The sequence below is a fragment of the Jaculus jaculus genome, chromosome 13, assembly GCF_020740685.1.
Source record: "Jaculus jaculus isolate mJacJac1 chromosome 13, mJacJac1.mat.Y.cur, whole genome shotgun sequence".
Lineage (NCBI taxonomy): Eukaryota > Metazoa > Chordata > Mammalia > Rodentia > Dipodidae > Jaculus > Jaculus jaculus.
Genome location: NC_059114.1, coordinates 9,149,356 through 9,175,658, shown reverse-complemented (window position 1 = coordinate 9,175,658; position 26,303 = coordinate 9,149,356). Strand labels below are relative to the sequence as shown.

At 46.3% G+C, this 26,303-nt stretch overlaps 3 protein-coding genes across 5 annotated transcripts in view; 2 read left to right on the top strand and 1 right to left on the bottom strand.

Annotated features, from left to right (window-relative positions):
* Nucleotides 1-395: 395 nt before the first annotated feature.
* Nucleotides 396-19,534, top strand: C13H22orf31 (chromosome 13 C22orf31 homolog). Its single transcript, XM_012950013.2, is given in 5 exon segments — nt 396-457; nt 14,863-14,986; nt 14,989-15,207; nt 19,192-19,413; nt 19,415-19,534. Coding segments are annotated over 5 exon segments (747 nt in total).
* LOC123454163 (60S ribosomal protein L32-like) lies at nt 16,166-19,060 on the top strand. Its single transcript, XM_045132790.1, has 2 exons — nt 16,166-16,467; nt 19,015-19,060. Exons 1-2 carry the CDS (start codon nt 16,166-16,168, stop codon nt 19,058-19,060), a joined length of 348 nt encoding a protein of 115 aa, XP_044988725.1.
* Nucleotides 19,535-22,013: 2,479 nt separating the features above from the next.
* Nucleotides 22,014-26,303, bottom strand: part of Znrf3 (zinc and ring finger 3) — a 160,569-nt gene continuing 156,279 nt past the window's right edge. For all 3 annotated transcript variants that reach the window (XM_004664033.3, XM_045132545.1, XM_045132544.1), the window contains exon 9: nt 22,014-25,720. In XM_004664033.3, coding sequence (XP_004664090.1) covers nt 25,683-25,720 — 38 coding nt within the window. In that variant the 3' untranslated portion in view covers nt 22,014-25,682. The remainder of the gene's footprint in view (nt 25,721-26,303) is intronic.

Genomic DNA, 26,303 nt, shown 5'->3' with positions numbered 1-26,303 from the left:
CCACTCCTGAGCTTCAAGAATCCTCTGCACTCCTTATTGGAGCAGAGGGACACTCCCACCATTGGGGGGGGGGTCACACCCTCCACACCTCATCTGCTTTGTCTGCACAATTCCGGCACATCAGGGCAGAGAACTCGGGCCTGTAGTCGTGGCAAGAACATAAGCAAAAATAGTAATACTTTAACTATAACATTAATAATAATAGCTAGGGCTTAGTAACCGTAATGGGGCCCTTAACACTTGCCTACATACAAAGAGAGGAGTGTTGAAGGATCCTCGCCTGGGATTCCAGCCTTTATTCTGGCCTGCCCACAGCTATGTGTGGTTTGGGCAGGTGCTTAGAAAGTACAGGAGGTGAAAGGTGAACTGAGGGCAGGGTTCCATGATGGGCTTCCATGAAGCTGTCACTCCTAGGAGCTTTTGGCGATGTGACTGCTGTTGAGCCGCTGATGCTCCGGTAAGCTTCTGTAACCCATCACCTGTGCTCCTGCAAGTAAGCTATCACCCATGCTCCCATAAGTAAAAAGCCCAGTAAACTCACTGGCACCCCAAGCTGGGCTTGGGTGGGAATGTTCCTTTGGTCTGTTGTTGGTATAGAACCTAGGATGAACAGATGTTTGTTAAAGTCTTCCCCAGGAAAAGCACAAAAACAGGGCCCATGTCCACCTTCTCTGGCAAGATCTGAGAACTCTACTTGACTTGCACCCTCCCACAGCAGAATCACTTTCTTTAATATATATGAGGGAGAAAGAAGGAGGCAGATAGAATGGGCATTCCAGGGTCTTTAGCCACTGCAAACAAACTCCAGACACGTGTACCACCTTGTGTATCTGGTTACGTGGGTCCTGGAGAATCAAACCTGGGTCCTTTGGCTTTGTAGGCAAGTACCGTACTGAGCATTTCTCCAGCCCCAGAATCACTTTATTATTAATAATAATAATAATAATAATAATAAAATCATTAGCCAGGCATGGTGGTGGATGCCTTTAATCCCAACAGTCTGGAGACAGAAGTAGAAGGATCACCATGAGTTTGAGGCCACCCTGACACTACATAATGAATTCCAGGTCAGCCTGGACTAGACCGAGACCCTACCTTGGAAAACTCAACAAAACAAAACAAATTAAAAAAAAACAACTATTTAGACTGGGCGTGGTGGCACACACCTTTTTTTTTTTAAATTATTTATTTATTTGAGAGTGACAGACACAGAGAGAAAGACAGATAGAGGGAGAAAGAGAGAATGGGCGCGCCAGGGCTTCCAGCCTCTGCAAGCGAACTCCAGACGTTGTGCGCCCCCTTGTGCATCTGGCTAACGTGGGACCTGGGGAACCGAGCCTCGAACCGGGGTCCTTAGGCTTCATAGGCAAGTGCTTAACCGCTAAGCCATCTCTCCAGCCTGGCACACACCTTTAATTCCCAGCAGTGGGGAGGCAGGTAGGAGGGTCACCTTGAGTTTGAGGCCACCGTGAGACTACATAGTTAATTCTAGGTCATCCTGGACCAGAGTGAGACCCTACCTTGAAAAACCAAAAAAAAAAAAAAAAAAAAACCTCTTTTTGGCTGGTGGCACACACCTTTAATCCCAGCACTTGGGAGACAAAGGTAGGAGGATCGCCATTTGAGGCCAGCCTGAGACTACGTAGTGAATTCCAGGTCAGCCTGAGCTAGAGTGAGACCCTACCTCAAAAAAAGAAAAGAAAGGAAAACTGTGTTGGAGAAACAGCTTAGCCGTTAAGGCCTTTGCCTACAAAGCCAAAGGATCCCTGTTCAAATTCCCAGGACCCATCTAAGCCAGATGCACAAGGGGGCGCACGCATCTGGAGTTCCTTTGCAGTAGCTGAAGGTCCTGGCATGCCCATTCTCTCTCCCCTCTTTCTTTTTTTTAAATTTTTTTAATATTTATTTATTTATTTGAGAGTGACAGATACAGAGAGAAAGACAGATAGAGGAAGAGAGAGAGAATGGGCGCGCCAGGGCTTCCAGCCTCTGCAAACGAACTCCAGACGCGTGCACCCCCTTGTGCATCTGGCTAACGTGGGACCTGGAGAACCAAGCCTCGAACTGGGGTCCTTAGGCTTCTCAGGCAAGCGCTTGCTTAACCACTAAGCCATCTCTCCAGCCCTCTCTCCCTCTCTCTTTCTTTCTCTCTCTCTGCCTCTTTCTCTCTCTCAAATAAATAAATAAAATGTACATTAACAAACTATTTATTTATAAGCTGGGCATGGTGTCGCACGCCTTTAATCCCAGCACTTGGGAGGCAGATGTAGGAGGATCACCCTGAGTTCGAGGCCACCCTGAGACTCCATAGTGAATTCCAGGTCAGCCTGAGCTAGAGTGAGACCCTACCTCAAAAAAATAAAACAAAACAACAACAACAAAAAAAAAAACTATTTATTTATTTGAGATAGAGAGTGAGGATGGGTGCACCGGGCCTTCTGCCTCTGCACTTGAACTCCAGATGCATGTGAAACTGTGTGTATCTGGCTTTATGTGAGCACAGGGGAATTGAGCCCAAGCCAGCAGGCTTTGCAAGCGAGTGTGTTTAATCACTGAACCAACAAACACCTTTTATAACTTTTTTTTTTTTTTTTGGAGATAGAGTCTGGCTATAGCTCAGGCTGATCTGGAATTCACCATGTTGTCTCAGGTTGGCCTCAAACTCAAAGTGATCTTCCTACTTCTGCCTCCTGAATGATGGGATTCAATGCCTGCACCACCAAGCCAGGCTCTTTTTTTTTTTTTCTTTTATAACTTATTATTGACAACCTTCATACATATAGACAATGTACCATCATAATCTCTTTCCACCACCCTCCCTTTTCCTATGCCCAAATTTTTATTGACAACTTCCATAACTATAGACAATAAACCATGATGATTCCCTCTCCCTCTCTTCTATTTTTTTTTTAATTGGTTTTCCAAGGTAGGGTCTCACTCTAGCCCAGACCTGGAATTTACTATGTAGTCTCAGGCTGGCCTCAAACTCATAGCGATCCTCTTACCTCTGCCTCCTGAGTGCTGGGATTAAAGGTGTGCGCCACCATGCCCAGCCTCCCTTTCTTCTATTTTGACGTCATTATTTTTCCCTTCTATTATGCAGGTCTTTGGGTGTCAGAGAAAAATATAGGAAGCAGCACACAAATGGTTCAAAAGTAGGTTAGTTTGGTCAACACTGGGCATCCAGGCTTCCTAATAACAGCTTCAGGCTGCTCTCTCTCTTAAGATTTATTTTTATTTATTAGAGACAGAGAGAAAGAGAGAATGGGTGCACCAGGACCTCTAGCCACTGCAAATGAACTCCAGACACATGCACCACCATGTGCATTTGGCTCATGTGGGACCTGGAGAATCAAACCTGGGTCTTTAGGTTTCGCAGGCATGTGCCTTAACCACTAAGCCATCTCTCCAGCCCTTTTCTGTCTCCTGTAGGAAAGTGTCCCTGTAGGGCTGGCATCAAATCCATCCTTATTTGGTTCACCCCTGCTTTGATACAACTAAGACCAGCTCTATAATTTGCATGGTCAAGAAAGAAGTGAAAATACAAGTGTCCTTTCAAACCTTTCAAATAGATTCAAACCTATTAAGAATTTTAAGCCAGGAATGATGGGTCACACTTGTAACCCCAGAACTTGGAAGGCTGAGGCCAGGAGAATTGCTGGCCATTCAAGGAAAACTTGGGTGACCAAGTGAGACTACGTCTCCAAAAGGCTCCAACAGGCTGGAGAGATAGCTCAGTAGTTAAAGGCACTTACTTGCAAAATCTAATGGCCTGAGTTTATTTTCCCAGAACCCAAATAAGGAGATGAACAGTGTGGCACATATCTGTAGTTCATTTGCAAGAGGCCCATTCTCTTTCTCTCTCTCAAGTAAATGTATAATTTAAAAAATATTTTTTTGTTGTTGTTTGTTTTTGTGTTTCAAGTTAAAAGTCTCGCTCAGTCTCAGGCTGGCCTCGAACTCATGGTGATCCTCCTACCTCTGCCTCCTGAGTGCTGGGATTAAAGGCATGTGGCCACCACACCCAGCTATATTTATTTTATTTTGTTTTGTTTTATTTGAGAGAGAGAGGCAGATATATTTAGAAAGTGGTGTGCCAGGGCCTCCAGCTGCTGCAAACAAACCCCAGATACATGAGCCACTATGATGGATAAGTTTGTGTCAACTTGATCTGTTTAGGGATCAGACATTCCTCATAAGTGGATCTCTGAGGTTGCTTCCAGGAAGGATTAACTAAAGGAGGAATTCTTCCTCCGTTGGTGATCCCTTCCCCCAGAGTGTGTGGCCCCTCTTGGGTTGGGGGGACATTATCAAAAGAAGCTCTGGCTTCTGGGGCTGCTTGCTGCTTACTAGCATGGACTGTGGGCCAGCGCGGACTGAAGACCAGCATCTCTCCTGGACGCCTCCAGGCCTTCAGTGCCAGATCAGGACTGCTGAGGCATCCAGCCTTGTGGACTGAGCAGCTACCAGATTCCTTGACTCTCAGGCCTGTAATCTGCTGTTGTTGGACTGTCGTAAAATAATCCAATAAATTCCCCTTTAATACAATTCAATCGGTTCCGTTCCTCTAGAGAACCCTGACTAATACAGTCACCTTGTGCGTCTGGCTTATGTGGGTCCTGGGGAATCGAACCTGGGGGACTTAGGTTTTGCAGGCAAGCGCTGCGCCATCTCTCTAGCCCTAATAAATAGATTTTTAATGAAAAAAAAAAAAAAACAGAGTTGAAACGACAACAGCAAAGCATTAGAGCGAGCACAGATACCTGTGTCACCACAGAGGTTGGCACGCTCGGGAAACTGGCCCGAGGTCCATCAGAACGGAGGAAGCACGTGAGTTCCTGGCTCCTGTAAGAAAGCAGTCATGCCTCCAGCTTCCTCCACCCCCACCTTCTCTTTCCAGTGATGAGCCCGGGACAGGTGATGGAAACAGTGCACAAGACTAAAAATACAGCTAAGCGTGTCCAGGTCACGGTGCTTACGGGCTCGAGGTCTTGTGCGCAGCTATGTGGTTCTGGCCCGCAGCTGAGAGCAGCCCCAGATAGTCATCTCAGTGCTCCGCATTCCTGGGGAGTTTAGGACACCGACCACGGCTTGTGCCTCCAGGAAGAGGTAAGTATCAGCGTGCCTATCTGCCTGCTTAACTTTGCAATTATGTCTTCTTCCTCTTCCTGGGAGTCCGAAGCAGGTGGGGTTAGGGTCAGTCTAGTGACTGAAAACGCCAGTTGGGATGATTTCTGCTCCAACGAAGGAACCTCCTACTGCAGACTTCAGAATACAACACAAAGAGAGTCGTGACAGCCAGTTGTGGTGATGCACGCTTCTAATCCCAGCACTCCGGAGGCAGAGGTAGAAGGATCGCCTTGAGTTTGAGGTCACCCTGACATTACATAGTGAATTCCAGGTCAGCCTGGGCTACAGTGAGACCCTACCTCGAAAAACTAAGAAAAAAAAAAAAGAGAGAGAGAGAGAGAGTTGTGGTTATGGTGACAATTACAAACCGTGAACCAAGGATTTGTTTAAGCACTGTGCGGTGCCTGTGATCATATTTCAAAGAAGCTCCCCAGAATTTTATGAAGGCCTCACCCTTGCCATCACTGCTTCTCAGTGTACAGAGTGGTCAAATGGCTTACCCAAAAGGCAGTGGGACTCCAGACTAAGGCACTTAAGAACCATGCGTCAGGGTCTGGAGAGATGACGGGGCTCAGCCGCTAAAGGTGCTTGCTTGAGAGTTTGATGGTCTGGGTTCAATCTCCCCAGTACCCACATGCAGCCAGATGCACAAAGTGGCTGGAGTTTGTTTTCAGTGGCAAATAGCCTGGTGTGCCCATTCCTTCTCTATCTGTTTGCAAGTAAACAAATAGATCAAGCCAGGCATGGTGGTGTATACCTTTAATCCCAGCACTCCGGAGGCAGAGGTAGGAGGATCGCCAGGAGGATTGAAGTGAGTTTGAGGTCACCCTGACACTACATACTGAATTCCAGGTCAGCCTGCGCTACAGCAAAAGAGCCATGGTAAAGTTGGTCATTGTCATCGCAACACTGGGGAGGTCGGGGTAGTAGGATCAGGAGTTCAAGACCATCCTCAGCCTCAGCCTGGGCTATATGAGACCTTGTCTCAAAAATTAAATTAAATTAAATTTAATTTAATTTAAAAAAGAATCATGCTAAATTGTCTTGTCTTTTTTGTTGTTGTTGTTTGTTTGTTTGTTGTTTTTTTCTAGGTAGGCTCAAGGTATTCCTCTAGTCCAGGCTGACCTGGAATTCTCTATGTAGTCTCAGGGTGGCCTCAAACTCACTGCAATCCTCCTACCTCTGCTTCCCAAGTGCTGGGATTAAAGGCATGTGCCACCACCACCATGCCCGGCTGGCTTTATCTTTACTTAAAATGTTTTGTTTATTTGCAAGGAGTCAGAGGGAGAGAGAGGATAGGCATGCCAGGGTTTCTAGGTCCTACAAACGTTCCTGGGGCTGGGATTAGAGTGAGGAAAGTGAGGTCTGGAATTAGTCTCAAAATTTTTTTTTGGTTTGTTTTTGGTTTTTGGAGATAAGGTCTCATTTTAGCCCAGGCTGACCTTGAATACACTATGGAGTCTCAGGGTAGCCTCAAACTCACGGCAATCCTCCTACCTCTGCCTCCCGAGTGCTGGGATTAAAGGCATGAGCCACCATGCCTGGCTAGTGTCAACATTTAAAGGGACTTTTTAAAAAAATTTATTTGAGAGAGAGAGAGAAAGATGCATGTAGAGAGACAGAGAGAATGGGCACACCAGGACCTTTACCCACTATAAACAAATCCCAGACACATGCGCCACCTTGTACATCTGGCTTACATGGGTCCTGGGGAATTGAACCTGAGTCCTTTGGCTTTGTAGGTAAACACCTTAACTGCTAAGCCTTGAAGGGACTTAATGAAAGCACAGTTAAAAAAAAAAAAAACACCTCAGCAGTCAAGGTAGATGTTATTAAATAAATGTGTTATACAGGTAAGTATATATTTATATATGTTATGTATATTTAAATTTATTTGTAAGCAGAGGGACAGAGAAAAGAGACACAGAGAGAATAGGCATGCCAGGGCCTCTGGCCTCTGAGAACCAACTCCAGATGCATATACCACTTTGTGCATCTGGCTTTATGTAGGTTCCAGAGAATTGAACCCAGGTCGTTAGGCTTTGCAGGCAAGTGCCTTAACCATTGAGCAATCTCTCTAGCCCCTATGTAATGCATATTTACATATTTATTATATTTGTACATGTGCTAGGCAAATGTTCTACCTTTGAGCTATATTGCAGCTCTCTTAGTAACGACATCTAATAAACATCTTTTCCTTTTCCTTTTTCTTTATATGCCGAGGCTGGCCTTTAATGTAATATGTAGCCAAGGTTGGTCTTGAACTCCTGACTGTCCTGCCTCTACCTCCCGTGGGCTGAGACTATAGGCGCACTTCATCATGCCTCGTACAATAACCTTTTTCTTTTCTGTTTTGGTTTTCTGAGGTAGGGTCTCACTTTAGCCCATGCTGACTGACCTGGAATTCACTCTAGTCTCAGGGTGGCCTCAAAGTCCTACCTCTGCCTCCCGAGTGCTGGGATTAAAGGCGTGCGTCACCACCCTCGGCTACCATCAATTTATTTATTTATTTGAGAGAGAGAGAAAGAGGCAGATAAAGGGAAAGAGACACTGGGCACTCCAGGGCCTCTAGCCACTGAAAATGAACTCCAGACACATGCGCCCCCTTGTGCATCTGGCTTACTTGGGTCCTGGGGAATTGAACCATCGTCCTTAGGTTTCACAGGTAAATGCCTTAACCGCTAAACCATTTCCCCAGCCTCATTTTTTTTTTTTTTTTTGAGGCAGGGTCTCACTCTAGGCAGGGCTGATCTGGAATTCACTTTGTAGCCCAGGCTGGCTTTGAACTCACATTGATCCTTCTACTTCAGCTTTCGAAGTGCTGGGATTAAAGGCGTGAAACACCATGCCCAGCTAATAACTGTTCAATGCAATGCTTTGTTTTGAGTCAGGATGTCATGTAGCCCAGACTGACTTCAAACTCACTCTGTAGCTGAGAATGAGCTTGAACTTCTGATTTTTCTGACTCCAGAGTACTGAGATTAGAGGTGGCTGTGTACCACACCCAGCATTCAATGTGTGTGTGTGTGTGTGTGTGTGTGTGTGTGTGTTTTGAGGTAAGGTCTCTCCCTAGCTCAGGCTGGCCTGGAACTCACTCTGTAGCTCGCACTGAGCTTGAACACATGATCAACCTCCTACCTCAGAGTCCTGAGTGCTGGGATCATAGGTGTGAGCCATCTTACCCAATTTAGTGCAATATTTAAAAATATATAAAAGAGCCGGATGTGGTGGCGCACGCCTTTAATCCCAGCACTCGGGAGGCAGAGGTAGGAGGATCTCCTTGAGTTTGAGGCCACCCTGAGACTACATAATGAATTCCAGGTCAGCCTGGGCTAGAGTGAGACCCTACCTTGAAAAACAAAACAAAAATTAAAAAAGAAAGAAGAAGAAATAAATAAAGAAAGAAAAGCCCAACCAAACAAAAAAATTAACATACACACACATATGCCAAAAATCCATGATGAAAAAATATTCTTTTCCCACTTTCTCAGTGCTGCAGATCAAATCCAGGGCTTCGTTCATGCTCGGCAAGAGCTCTATCGATGGGCCACAAATACCCCACTCCACTGCCAACATGAGAATAAACACAGGATCTCTCCTCCCCACGGTCCCTTGGACTCAGGCTCGGCTCAGCCTTGTATGACCGCTGATCCTATGTCCCGGGTTCTTAGCTCAGGCCTCAAGTGACAGGGAGTTTGAGGGAAGCAGTAGTTTGCTTGTTTTGATGGCGTGAGGGAAAAGATAACTGCACGTGATGAGTGAGAGAGCTGGGCACATTTGGTTGGAAAATGAAGACATCGGAGTCGTCTTGCATGTGAGGTCGGATGACAAGCTGTGGGAGGACAGACGGAAGGCCACTGGTTCACCTCCACCGAGGCCTGCGATTGGTGCACATTCAGCACATGTGGTCTAAATCACTGGCCAGGCAGGGCTGGCGTCATAGTTCAGGAATCTTTTCAAATTCTCTCTCCAAACATTTTGCTCTTCCTTTGCATCCCGAACCTCAGATGTGCTCCCACATGGGTGTGGGAGTGTGCTGGTTGGGTGTTAAAGTAAAAACATGTGAAGAAATGAGAGAAAAACAAGGAAACAAGGCACTAGAACTTGGAGGGTGGGCCAATAAAGGAAGAAACCATGAATCCATACAAATGTGCTCAATTTCTTCCTCTTCTCCTCCTCCTCCTCCTCCTTCTTCTTTTGGAAGTAAGGTCTCGCTCTAGTCCAAGCTGACCTGGAATTCACTATGTACTCTCAGGGTAGCCTCGAACTCATGGTGATCCTCCTACCTCTGCCTCCCAAGTGCTGGGATTAAAAGCATGTGCCACCACGCCCGGCTTTCCAAACTGTCTTTTGAGCTTGGCTTTAAATTCTTTTCTTTTTTTTTTTAATATTTTTTAAAATTTATTTGAGAGAGAGAGAGAGAGAGAGAGGATGGCTGTGCCAGGGCCTCTAATTGCTGCTGCAAATTCCAGATGCCTGTGCCATCCCGTTCATCTGGCCTATGTGGAACCTGGGGAACTGAACCTGGGTCCTTTAGGTTTGCAGGCAAGCGCCTTAATTGCTAAACCATCTTTCCAGCCCTAAATTTTTTTTTTTAAACTTTTTAATCTTTTTTTTTGGGGGGGGTAGGGTTTCAAGGTAGGGTTTTACTCTAGCCCAGTCTGAACTAGAATTTACTATGTAGTCTCAGGGTGGCCTCGAACTCACTGTGATCCTCCTTCCTCTGCCTCCCAAGTGCTGGGATTAAAGGGGTGTACCACTACTCATGGCAACTATCCATTTTTAAAAATTAAATTATTTATTTATTTATTTAATATTGTATTTATTTATTTGAGAGAGAGAGAGAGAAAATGGGCACATCAGGGCCTCCAGCCACTGCAAACGAACTCCAGACACATGCTCCACCTGTGCATGTAGCTTATATGGACCCTGGGGAATTGAACCTGGATCCTTAGGCTTTGCAGGCAAGTGCCTTAACCACTAAGCCATCTCTCCAGTCCTATTTTTAATTTTTTTATTATTGACAACTTTCATAATTATAGACAGTAAACCATAATAATTCCCTCCCCGCTACTTTCTCCTTCACAACTCCACTCTCCATCTTCCCCCTCACCCCCCGAGTAGGGTCTCCCTCTAGCCAAGGCTGACCTGGAATTCACTATGTAGTCTCAGGGTGGCCTCACACTCAAGGTGATCCTCCTACCTCTGCCTCCCAAGTGCTGGGATTAAAGGTGTGCGCCACCACGCTCTGCTACTGGCTTTATTTATTTATTTTTTTTAATTAAAAAAAATTTTTTATTTATTTATTTGAGAGCGACAGACACAGAGAGAAAGACAGATAGAGGGAGAGAGAGAGAATGGGCACGCCAGGGCTTCCAGCCTCTGAAAACGAACTCCAGACACATGCGCCCCCTTGTGCATCTGGCTAACGTGGGTCCTGGAGAATCGAGCCTTGAACCTGGGTCCTTAGGCTTCATAGGCAAGCGCTTAACCGCTAAGCCATCTCTCCAGCCCTGCTACTGGCTTTATATTCTAAACAACCTTCAATGGACGATTTCTATTAGAGCTTATTTCCTTTCCATCTAACAAAATGACAAATATTCCAGAAAATGTAATATTCCAGAAGGGAGCCACAGCAAGATGGGAAGTGTAGCAATGTATATGTCACTCTGAGGTGAATCCCTGACGTCTGTTTCATGTGGGAGGCAGGAGTGGGTAGAAAGCACAAGGGAGAGTAGGGGTTAGGGGTCCCTCCATCTCAGCAGGGCTGAAATGGGGGGGCTTACCAGAGCAGGGACCTGGAGTCTCAGGAGAGACGAAGGGCCAACAAGAAGCCTCACTCATCTGGTAAGGATCCATTTATAATCTTATGGTGGGTGGGGGTACCCTCAGACTCAGGTGATTGTCCTGGGCTCTGGAAGAGGTTGGCACACCAGGGTGGGGAAAGGGGGGCAGGGAGAGAGGGGGCGCTGATTGAATGAGATTGCATCAGATGCTGAATTCTGGCTCTGCAGGAGCAGGCAGGTGATGTCACATCTTTTTCATTACCTCTTTCAGGCCTTCTCCTGACTAATTCCCCCTCAGATGGACAGAGTTGGTGTAGGAAAAACAAAAAAGCTGGGCATGGTGACGCATGCCTTTAATCCCAGCACTCAGGAGGCAGAGGTAGGAGGATCACGGTGAGTTCAAGGCCATCCTGAGACTACATAGTGAATTCCTGGTCAGCCTGGGCCAGAGTGTGACCCTACCTCGAAAAAACAAAAATAAGGGAGGGGGGGAGATGGGTGGGTGGGAGAGAGAAATAGGACCCCTCCAATTACAACTTTTTTATTTGTTTATTTGTTTGTTTGTTTGTTTTTCTAGGTAGGGTCTCACTCTGGCTCAGGCTGACCTGGAATTCAGTGTGGAATCTCAGGGTGGCCTCGAACTCACAGCGATCCTTCTACCTCTGCCTCCCGAGTGTTGGGATTAAAGGTGTGCGCCACCACACCCAGCTCAATTATGTCATTTTGGACACTTGTCTTCTGTCCCTACTGGACAGAGGTAAACACAGATGGTAATTGTCAGGTGACCCACAAACCTGGCTCACCTCTTCAAGATTCACTGGCTTTGAAAAGATGCTTGCTTATCTGGTTTCAGACATTCACAGACTCTTCCCAAAGACACCCCCTTTTCCAATGCCCTACTCTGAAACTGACCTACCTCTTGGGAGGTGAGGCGGAGGCTGGCTGCTGAATGGGCGACATTGTCTTCCCAGGTAACTGTGGGTCCGGGTGCCATGGGCCTGGAGGTGGGGCTGTTGCAGCCAGGCTGTGTGGTGAAGTCTGCCTGTTGGCTTTGAGTCACTCCAGGGACAACACTCACGATTTCAAACAGGCAACACATGCAATTCCAGGAGTCCCTGCCAGGCCCATACTCTGTTTTTCCATCATTTCACTCTCCTCCCTCTTGAGGAGGGAGCCTCCTTTGGCATTTTGCATATGAACAATCAAAACCACCAACAGGACCAGCCACCTGATAAGGAGGAGGAGGAGGCCTTGCCCAAGAGTTCCCCAGGGAAGAAGCGTCTTTGTTCTTCTTTCAAGCCCTTGACACAGCTAAGCGCTCTAATTACTGCATTTGCCATGGGATGTTAAAATAAAACCACATTCCAGAAGCCCTGTAGTCTTTCTGGGAGAGACACAGGGAGAGGTGCCCAGGGCTGCAGGAACGTGTTCCTTCATTTCTGGTCCCTAACCTTGGCAGTGACTTGGATAATTTAACAGTGCCCTCTTTATGCGCGCGGAGGAGGACACTTTTGCACGTGTACGGAGGTACCATCTGTACCCACATATCTGATGGCATTGATCCAAAGCATGTGTCTTAAGAACATTAGGATCTTTACCCAAGCCATGTGGGGAAAGAAAAGAAATATATATATATATATATATATATATATATATATATATATATGGACTTCAGAAGTTCTTAAGTCTTCTTCCAACATCATTTGATTATAAAATCTGATGGTGTAAACCACCCACATCACAAACCAAAGTGACATCACAAAAACTAGAGATAATGTCTCAAAACTCCTGCGTGTGAGCCAAAATGTAAACAAACAGCCATTTGCCCCTACATGACTGAGGCGGAGAAAGACAGGTGACTAGAAACACTAAAGTCAAACAGAGAGAAAAGAGAGAGGAGAGGGGAGAGACAGAGAGAGAGACAATACTTGTAGTCGAGGATGGTGGTGCATGCCTTAATGAGGAGACAGAGGTAGGAGGATCGCCGTGACTTCGAGGCCACCCTGAGACTACATGGTGAATTCCAGGTCAGCCTGGGCTAGTGTGGAGATCCTACCTCAAAACCAAAGGACTCAGGTTTGATTCTTCAGGACTCATGTAAGCCAGATGTACAAGGTGGTGCTTGTGTCTGGAGTTCCTTTGCAGTGGCCAGAGGACCTGGTGAGCTCATATTCTCTCTCTCTCTCTCTCTCTCTCTCTCTCTCTCTCTATATATATATATATATATATATATATATATATATGTATATATGTATGTATGTATGTATATAAATCTTCCTCTTTCTCTCTCTCTCAAAAATAAATAAAAGATTGGGTGTGGCTGTGGAAAAAAAACCCTAAACTAGCTAAAATAAAATTTAAGGCAACCAAACTATGGCAAGGTCATTTTATTTTTTATATATACATGCCATTTCTTCTTTCTTGTTGTTTTGTTTTCGAGGTAGGGTCTCGCTCTAGCCCAGGCTGACCTGGAGTTAATTCACTATGTAGTCTCTTGGTGGCCTCCAACTCACTGTGATCCTCCTGACTCAGCCTCTCGAGTGCTGGCATTAAAGGCATGCGCCACCACACCCAGCCTATCAATGCCATTTCTTAGAAAGCCAGGTCTCTTTTTATTTTTATTTTTTATTTTTTTTGGTTTTCCGAGGTAGGGTCTCACTGTATCCCAGGCTGACCTGGAATTCACTCTGTAGTCTCAGGATGGCCTTGAACTCACTGTGATCCTCCTACCTCTGTCTCCCGAGTGCTGGGATTAAAGGCGTGCACCAACCACACCCGGCTTCCAGGTCTCTTTTTAAAGTGTGTGATCGTAATCTTTCCAAACTGTTTCTCATCCTTGTTTAGTAGGAGGAAGTGTGCTTTGGCCTGGATGGGGCCCAGAGTGTGCTCTTCTGTTCAGCAGCTTCTCCTGGCCCTTGTCCGCTGGGTTAGAAGGTGTGTTCATTGTCTGGTTGGCTTTACTTGCTGTCAGGCCGTGTCGCAGTACAGGTGACTTGTGTGACTGCAGCTTACAGAGAGGTCCTGAGAAATCTTTCCTCCCGTTCTTTTCCTGCGACGAATTCACTATCTTTCCAGCAGATGGAAATTGTCTTCAAGTCCTATTCAAGCCTTCTCTGACCTCCAACTTCCCACCCACCAGAACAAGATTATTATTGTAACCTTGTACAGTTCCTATATATTTTTCAAATTTTTGTTTATTCATTTATTTGAGAGAGTGAGAGAAAGAGAGAGACAGAGACACAGAGAGAAGAATGGGCGTGCCAGGGTCTCCAGCCACTGCAGACGAGCTCCAGGCACATGCCCTGTCTTGAATATCTGGCTTTTATATGGGTACTGGGGAATCAAACTCAGGTCTTTAGGCTCTGCAGGCAAGCACCTTAACTGCTGAGCCATCTCTCCAGCCCAAGTTCCTATATTTTCATTTACTTGCTATAAAAAGGTGAACAGCAGAGAGGGAATTCAAATGGCAAGATTTCTAAGATCTGTATGGAAAGAGTGGAGTATAAAACTATGCTAATAGTCTCTGAAGTAGAGTGTGTAGTTTCTGTTTAGGAACTGGCCTTTTTAAAACATTCCTTTCCAGGCTGGAGAGATGGCTTAGCAGTTAAGGTGCTTGCCTGAAAAGCCAAAGGACCTTATTTCGATTCCCTGGTACCCATACAAACCAGATGCACAAGGTGGCACATGTGTCTGAAGTTTGTTTGTAGTGGCTGGAGGCCCTGGCATGCCCATTCTCTCTCCCTCTCTCTCTCTCTCTCTCTCTCTCTCTCTCTCTCTCTCTCTCTCTCTGCCTCTTTCCCTCTCTCACTCTCTCAAATAAATAAATAAAAAATTAAAAAAAACCCAACATTCCTTTTTCTTTTATAATTCCAGCAGCCAATCAATATGAGGCAAGATGCCAGCATCCCTAAATATGGACTCTGACAGCTCAACCATCTTACTGAAGAACACCGTACTTCAACGGCTATGAGGTCTCACCAGCTCTCTCCAACATCTGGACAGCAAGAACATCGTGTGCAAAGCACAGCACCCAGGCCCCGGTGCCAGGTAGCACATTTCGTTGGGGAGTGGCATAAAGAGTTCGCTCACTGTCAGCTCATTCTCCCTGGTCAAGCATGTGCTGAGACGGAAAGGCTGCCGAGCACCTTGCAAGTCTGGAGAAGCAAAACCTTCCAAGGGATTGAACCCCAGGGATGATTCCATGAGGGGCACCCAGAGACACAGGGTAAGAAGCTCCAGGAAGATGCCAGGCTCAGCGGGGCACAGGAGGCCTGCAGGTGGCATCACAGAGGTAGACGATGACCGGGACGTGAAGGGTGGGAGAAGGAGGCGATGACACCATAGAATGTTCCACGTGGGAGGCTTACTTCAAGCGCAGGAAACCCTGAAGCTGAAGGCTGAGGGTGGGAGCAATTCCTCAAGGTAGGGGAGGGAGATATTTTCAGTTATAATATTTGTCATTTATACTCAGTCTAGGTTTTTTTTAAATTGAATAATATATCTAATTAATTTATTTAATAGAGAAAGAGAGAGAGAATGGGCACACCAGGACATCCAGCCACTGCAAATGAACTCCAGATGCGTGCGCCCCCTTGTGCATCTGGCCTGCGTGAGTCCTGGGGAATCAAATCTGGGTTCTTTGGCTTTGCAGGCAAGCGCCTTAACCACTAAGCCATCTCTCCAGCCCCATCTAGTTTTAGAGAAGGATGAAGGTGTCTTCACAGACACAGACAAAAGAAATTTAACCATGAAGAAAAGGTAAGAGTGAGAAAAATGGGCATTGTGTGCTCGCAAACACTTACACACCCAAGGTAAGCTGAACATATACTTGGAGAACTTAGCAGCCAGAGGCCTGGTCTGATTTAGTTCCAAGGGTCAAAACCTACCTGGACTGTAATTGAATATGACCTTGGGCTTAATATCACTGTGCCTTGATTTGTTATATAAAATGAAGGTTGATAGTCCTTCCCTCATAGGTTTTCAGGAAGAATAAATGAATTGGGGCTGGAGAGATGGCTTAGTGGTTAAGGTGCTTACCTGCAAAGCCAAAGGATCACTGTTCAACTCTCCACGACCCATGTAAGACAGACGCACAAGGGGGCGCACGCATCTGGAGTTTGTTTGCAGTGGCTGGAGGCCCTGGTGCACCCGTTCTCTCTCTTTCTCCCTCTCTCTCAAATAACTAACTAACTAACTAAATAAAATATATTTAAAGAATAAATGAGGGCTGCCATCTTCTGCTCGGCATCATGGCTGCCCTCAGACCTCTGGCGAAGCCCAAGACTGTCAAAAAGAGGATCAAGAAGCTCATCCGGCACCAGTCGGACCGATGTGTCAAAATTAAGCATAACAGGCGGAAACCCAGAGGTATTGACAAAAAGGGGCGCAGAGGATTCAAAGGCCAAAATCTGATGCCCAACATTGGTTATGGGAGCAACAAGAAAGCAAAGCACATGCTGCCCGGTGGCTTCTGGAAGTTCCTGGTCCACAACGTCGAGGAGCTGGAACAAGAAGCCTCAGGACACAGCGACAAGGAGCACCGTGAAGCCAGGTGTGGTGGCGCACACCTTAACCCCAGCACTCTGAGGTAGAAGGGGCTGCAAGCTCTAGCCACCTTGGGTTATACCACAAATGAAACCTGCCTCAAAAAAAGAGGAAACTAAATAAAAACAAAGAAGACCAAAGACAGAACGTAATTTTGGAGATGAAATGGTGGCTGCTGTACAACATGAATGTACTTCATGCTACTGACTGGACATTTAAAATAATTAAAACAGCCTGAAATGGAAAAAAAAAAAAAAAAGGATAAATGAGCCAGGCATGGTGGCGCACGCCTTTAATTCCACACTCAGGAGGCAGAGGTAGGAGGATCGCCATGAGTTTGAGGCTCCCTGAGACTACATAGTGAATTCTGGGTCAGTCTGAGCTAGAGTGAGGCCCTACTTTGAAAAACCAAAAATAAATAAATAATAAATGAGTTGATGCAGGCAAAGGGCCTTTTTGTTTATTTTTCAAGACAGGCTCTTGCTTTACCCTATATTGACCTGGAATTCACTATGGAGTCTCAGGCTGGCCTCAAATTCATGGCAATCCTCCTACCTCTGCCTCCCAAATGCTGGGATTAAAGGCGTGCACCTCCATGCCCAGTTGTAAAGGTCCTTTTAACATATTTATTTATTGGAGCTGGGCATGATGGTGAATGCCTTTAGTTCCAGCACTCAGGAGGCAGAGGTAAGAGGATCGCCGTGAGTTTGAGGCCACCCTGAGACTACATAGTGAGTTTCAGGTCAGCCTGGACCACAGTGAGACCCTACCTCAAAAAACAAAACAAAACAAAATGAAAATATATATATATATGGGCAAGGAGAGAGATAGAGAGAATTTGCATCACTCTCTCTCTCTCTCTCTCTCTCTCTTTTTTGTATCTGGCTTTATGTGGGCAAGTGCCTTAACCACTGGGTCTTCTCTCCAGCCCCAAAGAACCTTTTTATTAAAAAAGAAAAAATTAGGGCTGGAGAGATGGATTAGCAGTTAAGGTCCTTGCCTGCAAAGCCAAAGGAGCCAAGCTTAAGCATAGGCAGTGCATGTGTCTGGAACTTGTTTGCAGTGGCTGGAGGCCCTGGCACACCTATTCTCTATCTATCTGCCCCTGGCTCTCTCTTTTTCTCAAAAAAAAAAAAAAAAAAAAGGTTCATTTTATTTCATTTATTTATTAGTGAGAGAGAGAGAGAGAGAGAGAGAGATAAAGAGGCAGATAGAGAGAAAGAATGGGCACGCCAGGGCCTCCAGCCACTGCAAATGAATTCCAGATGCTTGTATCACCTTGTGCATCCAGTTTATGGGGGTACTGGGGAATTGAACCTGGGTCCTTTGGCTTTGCAGGCAACTGCCTTAACCACTAGGTCATCTTTCCAGCCCTAAAGGACCTTATTTTTTTTTTGTTTGTTTGTTTTTGAGGTAGGTTCTCGGTCTAGCCTAGGCTGACCTGGAATTCACCATGTAGTCTCAGGGTGGCCTTGAACTCATGGTGATCCTCCTACCTCTGCCTCCTGAGTGCTGGGATTAAAGGTGGGTGCCATCATGCTCAGCTTCTGAAGGACCTTTTTAAAGTCCCCATAGTTTTTATCAGCCCCAATGACACTCAAGTATTCCCATATTCCAAGATCTTTTATTTATTTATTTATTCATTTATTTATTTATTTATTTATTTGAGAGCGACAGACACAGAGAGAAAGACAGGTAGAGGGAGAGAGAGAGAATGGGCGCGCCAGGGCTTCCAGCCTCTGCAAACGAACTCCAGATGCGTGCGCCCCCTTGTGCATCTGGCTAACGTGGGACCTGGGGAACCGAGCCTCGAACCGGGGTCCTTAGGCTTCACAGGCAAGCGCTTAACCGCTAAGCCATCTCTCCAGCCCTGAAGGACCTTTTTAAAAGAAATATTTTTATTTATTTTTATTTGAGACAGAAAGAGGCAGAGAGAGAAAGGAGTGGGGTATCCTGCCACTGCAAACAAACTCTAGAAGTATGTGCCACATTGTACAAAGGGCCTTTTAAGTTAAAAAAAAAAATCTTATTTATTTGAGAGAGGGGGCCAGATAGATAGAGAGAAAATAGGTGCACTAGGGCCCCCCATCACTGCAAAGGAACTCCAGATGCATGCGCCCCCTTGCACATGTAGCTTATATGGGTACTGGAAAATTGAATTTGGGTCTGTAGGCTTTGCAGGCAAGCACTTTAATTGCTAAGCCACCTCTCCAGCCTGCAAAGGGATTTTTTGTTTGTTTGTTGTTTGTTTTTTCAAGGAAGGGTCTCACTCTAGCCCAGGCTGACCTGGAATTCACTAGGCAGTCTCAGGGTAGCCTCGAACTCACGGCGATCCTTCTACCTCTGCCTTCCGAGTGCTGGGATTAAAGGCTTGTGCCACCATGCCCGGCTCAAAGGGCCTTTTGAACAGAGGCTGGCACAGAGTAAATGATTAGGATCCTGTGTGGCATTCGGTAAATGACAGCTGTGATTATTAACCTTGTAAGCTTGATGGCCTTGGGCAAACCAATTCCAATTTTCCTGATTTTAAAGCTGTCTCCCGCTGACCTTACAGGGGCATGGGGAACACGCGGGGTGGTGCTCATGAAGGGAGTCAGTAGACTAGAATGTGCTAGACAAATGTTGGTTGCTGCTGCAACGAAGCCTCCGGGACACAAACCCCAGATGAGTCCAAACTCTCGTCTCAGGTTTTAGCTTTGGTTTCTCCCTTTTCTTCCTGGCCCGAGTAAAGAAAGTTCAAAGGCGGAAAAAAGCACTAGTCGGCCAAGACCTTGAGGACAGATATGCTGAACACGTGGCTGCCACCCAAACGTTACCCTGGGACAGCGGGAGAGCAGCATGGAAGCGCCAACCATTGCTTCCTGAAACCCACAAGAGATGGCAGTTGTCAAAGGAGGACATGCCAGCCGTCTACAGACCGAGTGTCACCGGTCTCTGTACTATGCTGTGGAGCCCCTTCAGGATCCCCCCCCCCCACAATTCCCTGGAGGTACAGCCAGGAGCTGGGCCAGGCCATCAAGCAAGAACTCTGGGAAGCTCTGTGCAGTCAGGTCGCCACCCTTGAAAATACATAGAAGGATCCAGTGCCGGGCAGGAAGTGTGGCTGGGTGTCCTTGAGAAGCTTCTGCTCCAAGTTGACTGAAACCTAAGAGGAGCTCATGGGATTAGACCGTTCTCTTCTGCGTGCTGGAAAAATAAACGCTTTGCACCTTGTATGGGAATCTCAAGAATGCTTTGTAAACTGGTGACTACGGGCTTCAGTACTGAAGTCCCCTGTCTGTTAGGCAAGTGCTCGACCCTTGAGCAATATTACCAGCCCCTTTGTGTTTTGAGACAGGGTCTCAAAGTTGAACAGGCAAGACTTGAGCTTTTTGTTTGTTTTTGGAGGTAGGGTCTAGTCCAGACTGACCTGGAATTCACTATGTAGTCTCAAAGCCTTGAACTTTTAATCTTCTTGCACTAGGGCCCAGCTTCTGTGTGTGGATTTTGTTGTTGTTGTTTTTAAGAGATGGGATTATAGGCTGAGCGGTTAAGGCGCTTGCCTACAAAACCAAAGGACCCAGGTTTGATTCCTCAGGACCCACATAATCCAGGTGCGCAAGGGGGCACATGCATCTGAAGTTCCTTTGCAATGGCTAGAGGCCCTGGCGTACCCATCCTCTCTATTTCTGCCTCTCTGTCAAATAAATAAGTAAAGATAACAAAAATTATTTAAAAAAAAAAAGATGGGATCATGGGCTGGCGAGATGGCTCAGAAGTTGCAAAACCTGTTGTCCCTGGCTCGAATCTCCAGTGTCCACATAAAGCCAGAACCACAAAGTCACCCATGTGACGGGAGTTTGCTTGCAGGGGTGCATCCATATGCTCCAGAACCCTCTCCAATAAATAAATAAATAAACAAACTTGTTTTTGAGGTACGGTCTTGCTTTCTAGCCCAGGCGGACCTGGAATTCACTAATAAAAAATCTTTTTAAAGAAAGAGATGGTAGTTGGGCATGGTTGCTCACGCCTTTAATCCCAGCTCTCAGGAGGCAGAGGTAGGAGAATTGCTGAGTTCCAGGCCACCCTGAGACTACATATTGAATTCCAGGTCCGCCTGGGCCAGAGTGAGACCCTACCTTGAAAAACAAAAACAAAAACAAAAAAAAAAAAGAAATAAAGAAAGAGATGGCGTGGTGGCACATGCCTTTAATTTACGCAGAGGTAGGAGGATCACTACGAGTTTGAGGCCAGCCCGAGACTAGAGTGAATTCAGGTCAGCCTGTGCTAGAATGACACCCTACTTCAGGAAAAAAAAAAAAAAAAAAAAAAAAGATAGATCTGGGATCTTCCTTCTGTTGCCCAGATGCTCCTCGGCAGAGGGGAGTACATGCACCAGTGTGCCTGGCGTATGGTTAGGTCATCTTCAGAGCTAGATGCTGGGAGGTTTTTTTTTTTTCCTTCCCCTGAGGACTTGGAGTCTCTCAGCCTTCCCAGCAGAAGGCCTGGCAGATGACTTATGTTCAACCTTTATTTCCCCTTTTAGGAGCAGATTGTTAAGGCCCTTGATCATTCACTGCCACTTACCCCAGCTTCTTTCATGTGAACTGAGGAGAAAGTCTGCAACCATCTTAATTTTTTTTTTTTTTTTTGAGGTAGGGTCTCACTCTAGCCCAGGCTGACCTGGAATACATTATGTAGTCTCAGGGTGCCCTTGAACTCTCAGTGATCCTCCTTCCTCTGCCTCCCAAAGTGCATGTGCTACCACACCCAGCTTCTACCGCCATCTTAAGGATATAAAGCCAGCCTCTAGCCGGTACCCTCCTGACTGCAGAAATGTCCTATGACCTGGACGCTGTGTTAAAGAGGAGGAAGTGGGCTAGAGAGATGGCTTAGAGGTTAAGATGTTTGCCTGCAAAGCCAAAGGACCTTGGTTTGATTCCCCAGGACCCACATAAACCAGATGCACAAAGGTACACATGTGTCTGGAGTTCGTTTGCAGTGGCTGGAGGTCCTGGTGCGCCCATTCTCTCTCTCCCTCCAATAAATAAATAAAAATAAGCCAGGCGTGGTTGCACACATCTTTAATCCCAGCACTCAGGAGGCAGAGGTAGGATTGCCATGAGTTCGAGGCCACCTTGAGACTACATAGTGAATTCCAGGTCAGCCTGGGCTAAAGTGAGACCCTACCTCAAAAAGCCAAAAAAAAAAAAATACATACACACACATATATATAATTAAATAAATAAATAAAGTAAAAAAAATTAAAGAGGAGTAAGTTACACAGATGATTCTATGGGCAAAATGAGGCTCAAAGCACTGGCCCAAGCTGGGCGTGGTGGCGCACGCCTTTAATCCAGCACTTGGGAGGCAGAGGTAGGAGGATTGCTGTGAGTTCGAGGCCACCCTGAGACTCCATAGTGAATTCCAGGTCAGCCTGGGCTACAGTGAGACCCTGCCTCGAAAAACAGAAAACAAAACAAAACAAAACAAACAAAAGCACTGGCCCATGCAAATCTCCGCTTTGCAATCTGAAGCCCTTAACCAACCACAGTAGAGACAAGATAGAACACATACTTGATAAAATTGTATTTCTTTTTTTACAGTCATTTGTACAATTTGTTACAAAACCATAGAAGACTACAACTTGTTTTCAATCATTTTTGGTCTGCAAATATGTAAAATCTGTGTGCAATTATCATGTATTTACAGGGCCTCATGTTAGTCATTTTCAATGATTATTTCAACAATGTCACACTCGCAACATAAGACATGGCTTAAGATAAATATATTAGTAAATAAATATTCTGAGAACATATTTCCATAAATGAAATGTGCTGCTATACATATACAGAATATACATAAGTTGTCTTCTAGCTTTTAAAACTTTTTTTTTTTAAATGGTAATGTTGAAAAAAGAGCCCTTAGACCATTTTATTACAAAACTCTTTACAACAAAGTTTTTTTTTTTTGTTTTTGTTTTTTCTTTTTACAGAATATCTCTTAAGTGCTATGGGAGAATTTCTTTTCTTTTAAAAAACGTTTTAAGATAATGGCTTGTTAGGCCAACACAATACAAATAGTTTATATAAAGAATAGAAAAAGGCAGTTCAATTTAAACAATGGTACTCTTGATTGATACTTCTTTTGTAGACCACATTTTAAAAGCATCAGTTCTGTGTGAACTTTGAGAGCAGAAGCACGTAAGGAAGAGTCTGAGCCATGGGACAGCAGATGGACATTAGTCAAATGGCCTGGGAAGAAGGGGAAGGGGATCAAAGTCAGCTGACTGGGGATGGCTGTGACCACAGATACATCATCAGCTAGAACGCCTAAACTTCCGTGTTCAGCTGGTCCTGGAAACCCTATAGTTGACACGGCTGTCTTACACCCAAAGCTGGGCCACAAGACCACATCCTGCTTAGGGGGTGCAGTGGTTCCCAGTGGGAAGTGGGGTGTTCCTTTTCCATGGCTATCTAACTACCACACACCACTGAAGTTCCACCAAAAAGATATTTTTCACCAGAATCGTAGCCTTAGAACTTCAAAGTTAGCAATCTTTTGACTTAAATGGCGATACAAGTTGAACTCCCTGTATGGTGAGGTAACACAAAAGCTGATGGTGGTTTACATTTCTAAACTTTCCCTTTTGTTTTTATTACCAATAAGCTGTAAAAATTAAATGTTCTTTTCATGAGAGAGAGAGAGAGAGAGAGAGAGAGAGAATGGGCATGCTGGGCCTCTAGCCACTGCACACAAATTTGACGCATGCACCACCTTGTGCATCTGGCTTATGTGGGTACTGATGAATTGAACTTGGGTCCTTAGACTTCGCAGGTAAATGCCTTAACTGCTGAGCCATCTCTCCAGCCCTAAATGTGCTTCTTCTGCCATCTGAAGTTATCGTTCTTTCAAATGAAAGCTGGAAGTATTTATTCTAACTAGGCCAGGGGCAGTCAGATCTCTGTTTACTACTTAAGGCATGCTTGAGAAGTGGTTTTCGAGCCAGAGCAAAACAAAGACGCTTTTTTTGGGGGCGGGGGTTCCTGGTTTCAGACCAAGAGTATATGCGCAAAAAAATATATAAATAAATAAAAACGAAAGCAGTAACAATAAACATCTCTGCGTCTGGCAGCTCATGTTAAAAGCCGTATCCCTGCCTTTCCTGAACCAAGCAATGCAGGCGATAGTCCTTCGCAGCTGCCACTCCTGGCCCTGGAACTACAGGCAACCCTGATCACATAGCAACGGCTTAGGCCCTTCTCCCACCCTCACCAACAGGTGTGCTGGGGACAGCCGGGAGGGGGGTGGGTGGGGGGAAGTCCCTAAGGGACTATATCCCAGAGGCCACAGCAACTTCCTAAATGACAAATGGCTGGATCCTTTGATACTGGGGTTTTCTTCTGTGGATTCTTGGCTAGAGATAAGCAAATCCCCTCAGGGGCTGGAATTAAAAAAAAAAAAAAGAACCCAAAGTATTCTGTCCAGTGTGGACCTTGGGCTGACTTCCTAGGAGCCTGACCCAAGAAGGGTTATCGCCTGGTAACTCATGATGGGCCCAAAGTTCCCGGTCTACAAATGGTTTTTTTTTTTACACCCAATGGGCTGAACGCTCTCTAATGGCAATAGGCATCCTGCTAAGTAAAGGAATAAACGTGACCAGAAGAGTTAGTGATCACAGGGCTAGTCTGATTATTTCCTTTTTTTGTTTTTAAAGAACAAGGACTACATCGAACAAAAAGGATGACATTCCCTGAAGTAATTTTAAATAGATTCTCCCTTTTAAAAATGAAACTTCTTTAAAAAAAACAAAGCAAAAACTCTCCCGCTCCCTTAAAAGAAAAAGGCTGGAAAAATACACAAAAGCCTACTGGTTGGGTCTAAACTATCTGGTAGTCTGCCTCATGGAGGTTAACAGTATGTAATAGGATAGTGCATCAGGCAGACGGGCTAGTGCACATGTGTGGGCGAGAGTGAGGTCAGCTCCAGGCAGAGGGCTGACTGACCCTGAAGCGGTGCTGGCCGGGCAGGGGGACAGGGTGGGGAGAAATCCCTTCGGATGGAGCTCAGAGCTCAGTGCACAACTCCACGGGGTCAAGCAGGTGTCCCCAGGAAGACAGGCCAAGGAAGCAGCAGGGGGCGGGGGAAGGGGGCATGGCTGCCCCCCCGCAGACACATGAGCTCAGCAGGCCCCTGCCTTTCTGCAAGGCAGGGGAGGGGCACTGCTGGGTGAGTGGAGAGCGCTGTTCTCCAACCCCACTGGAAGCCAAGGCCACAGAACTACATTCTTCCTGGGTGTCTGCCCCCCTCCCCCAACCCAGCATCCCTGTACCCAGTGGCAGGAAGTTCAAAACAGGTGCAAAGTCAGACCACTTGGGGGTGACGGGGACGTTTCTTCTTCCTACCCCAGGGGTCAGAGTTCAGGTACAGGAGCCTGGGAACACTGCTGCTGGACCAAGAACTCTTGCTTTACTCGGGATGACCCAAAGGGACAGAGGATACGGAGCAGGAATCGTCCCCCACCCCCGGGCTTTGGTGGCAATCGATGGCTTGACTCCAGTTCCCCAGTGCTGCGGACTTTTCCGCCTGTTCCTGGCCATTCCCATCACCTGCCTACAGGTGCGGGCAGGGGCGGCGTGGCCCTGTACATCCAACCTTGTCATGAGAAAGGAGGCAGCTTTGCATGTCCCTCGGCGCGTGTACCCATATCAACTAGCTTCAAGTTTCTGGTTCATCTCCTAAGGCAGGTGAAGCCCTGAGCTTTACAAAGGCCTGAGGTCCCTCCAGGGAGGCGACAGTATTGACACATGACGTGGTTCATTTAATGCAGCAGTGATTTTTTTTTTTTCCTTTTTCAACAAAAGTTGGTGGTTAGGGTTTTCTTTTTAAAATATATAAATAACTTTTTACATTTACATATAATGTCTTAAAAAAACAAAGCAGAGAACTCAATCCCACACACCTCAGAACCCCAAGCACACACTTTACAAAACAGAGTAACATATTATCTAGAGGCAAAGGACTCAAAAGATGTCGTCTGTTGGTTTGCTGAGGGGGGGTGGGGCAGGTACCACAGGTGGCTCACATTTTGGGGCGAGGAGGGCTCTCTTTATTACCACTTTTGTGTATGTCAAAAGCTAAAAAAAAATTTTTTTTTCCTGCTGTTGTTCTGTATTTTGAAGGAAGTCAGGGTTTGGAGTCTCCGTACAGTTCCCGATTTCCAGGTAAGAGTTCTTTCTGAGCTCAAGCTCCCGTACCGCTGCCTGGGCGAGATCCTGGTCCTGAGAGAGAGAGGGAGAACAGTCGTGAGGGTGGGGGCCGCGGGCGCTGGGCTGCACGCACAAGGTGGGTCCTCTGAGAGGCAGGCTTTTGGAAGTGACAGCTTACAATGGGGGTGCGGACGGTGCACATGCGGGCTCTTTGTCTGGGGGGCGGGGGTGGGCCTCAACACATGTTGAGGATACAGTTGTCTCCTGGGGGTGGGCTTCCCTCACTTGGCAATGCAGTGTGTGGTGTGGAAGGCCACGCACAAGTGAAGCCAACTCAGTGCCCAGTGTCGGGCACAGCTGCTGGGGGGTGGGGGAAGCGCGCACAGAACTGCAGCCCTCCCCTGGGTTAAAGTCGGGGCGGGGTAAAGAAGGCTGCTTAGGCTGTCATCTGGAGACTTGGATGATGGAGACAAGGAAGAGGCCAGATCAAAATTTCATGAGGAATGGCGAGTTGGCTTAGAGGTTAAGGCACTTGCCTTGCAAAGCCAAAGGACCCAGGTTCGATTCTCTAGTACACAAGTAAAGCTGCACAAAGTGGCACAAGTGTCTGGAGTTCGTCTGCAGTGGCTAGAGTCCCTGGTAGACCTAGTCTACC

Coding starts and splice junctions, on each gene's coding strand:
- LOC123454163 (XM_045132790.1), top strand. CDS start 16,166: ATGGCTGCCCTCAGACCTCTGGCGAAGCCCAAGACTGTCAAAAAGAGG. Junction 16,468..19,014: donor AAGGAGCACCGTGAAGCCAG/GTGTGGTGGCGC, acceptor CTGACCTTACAG/GGGCATGGGGAACACGCGGG.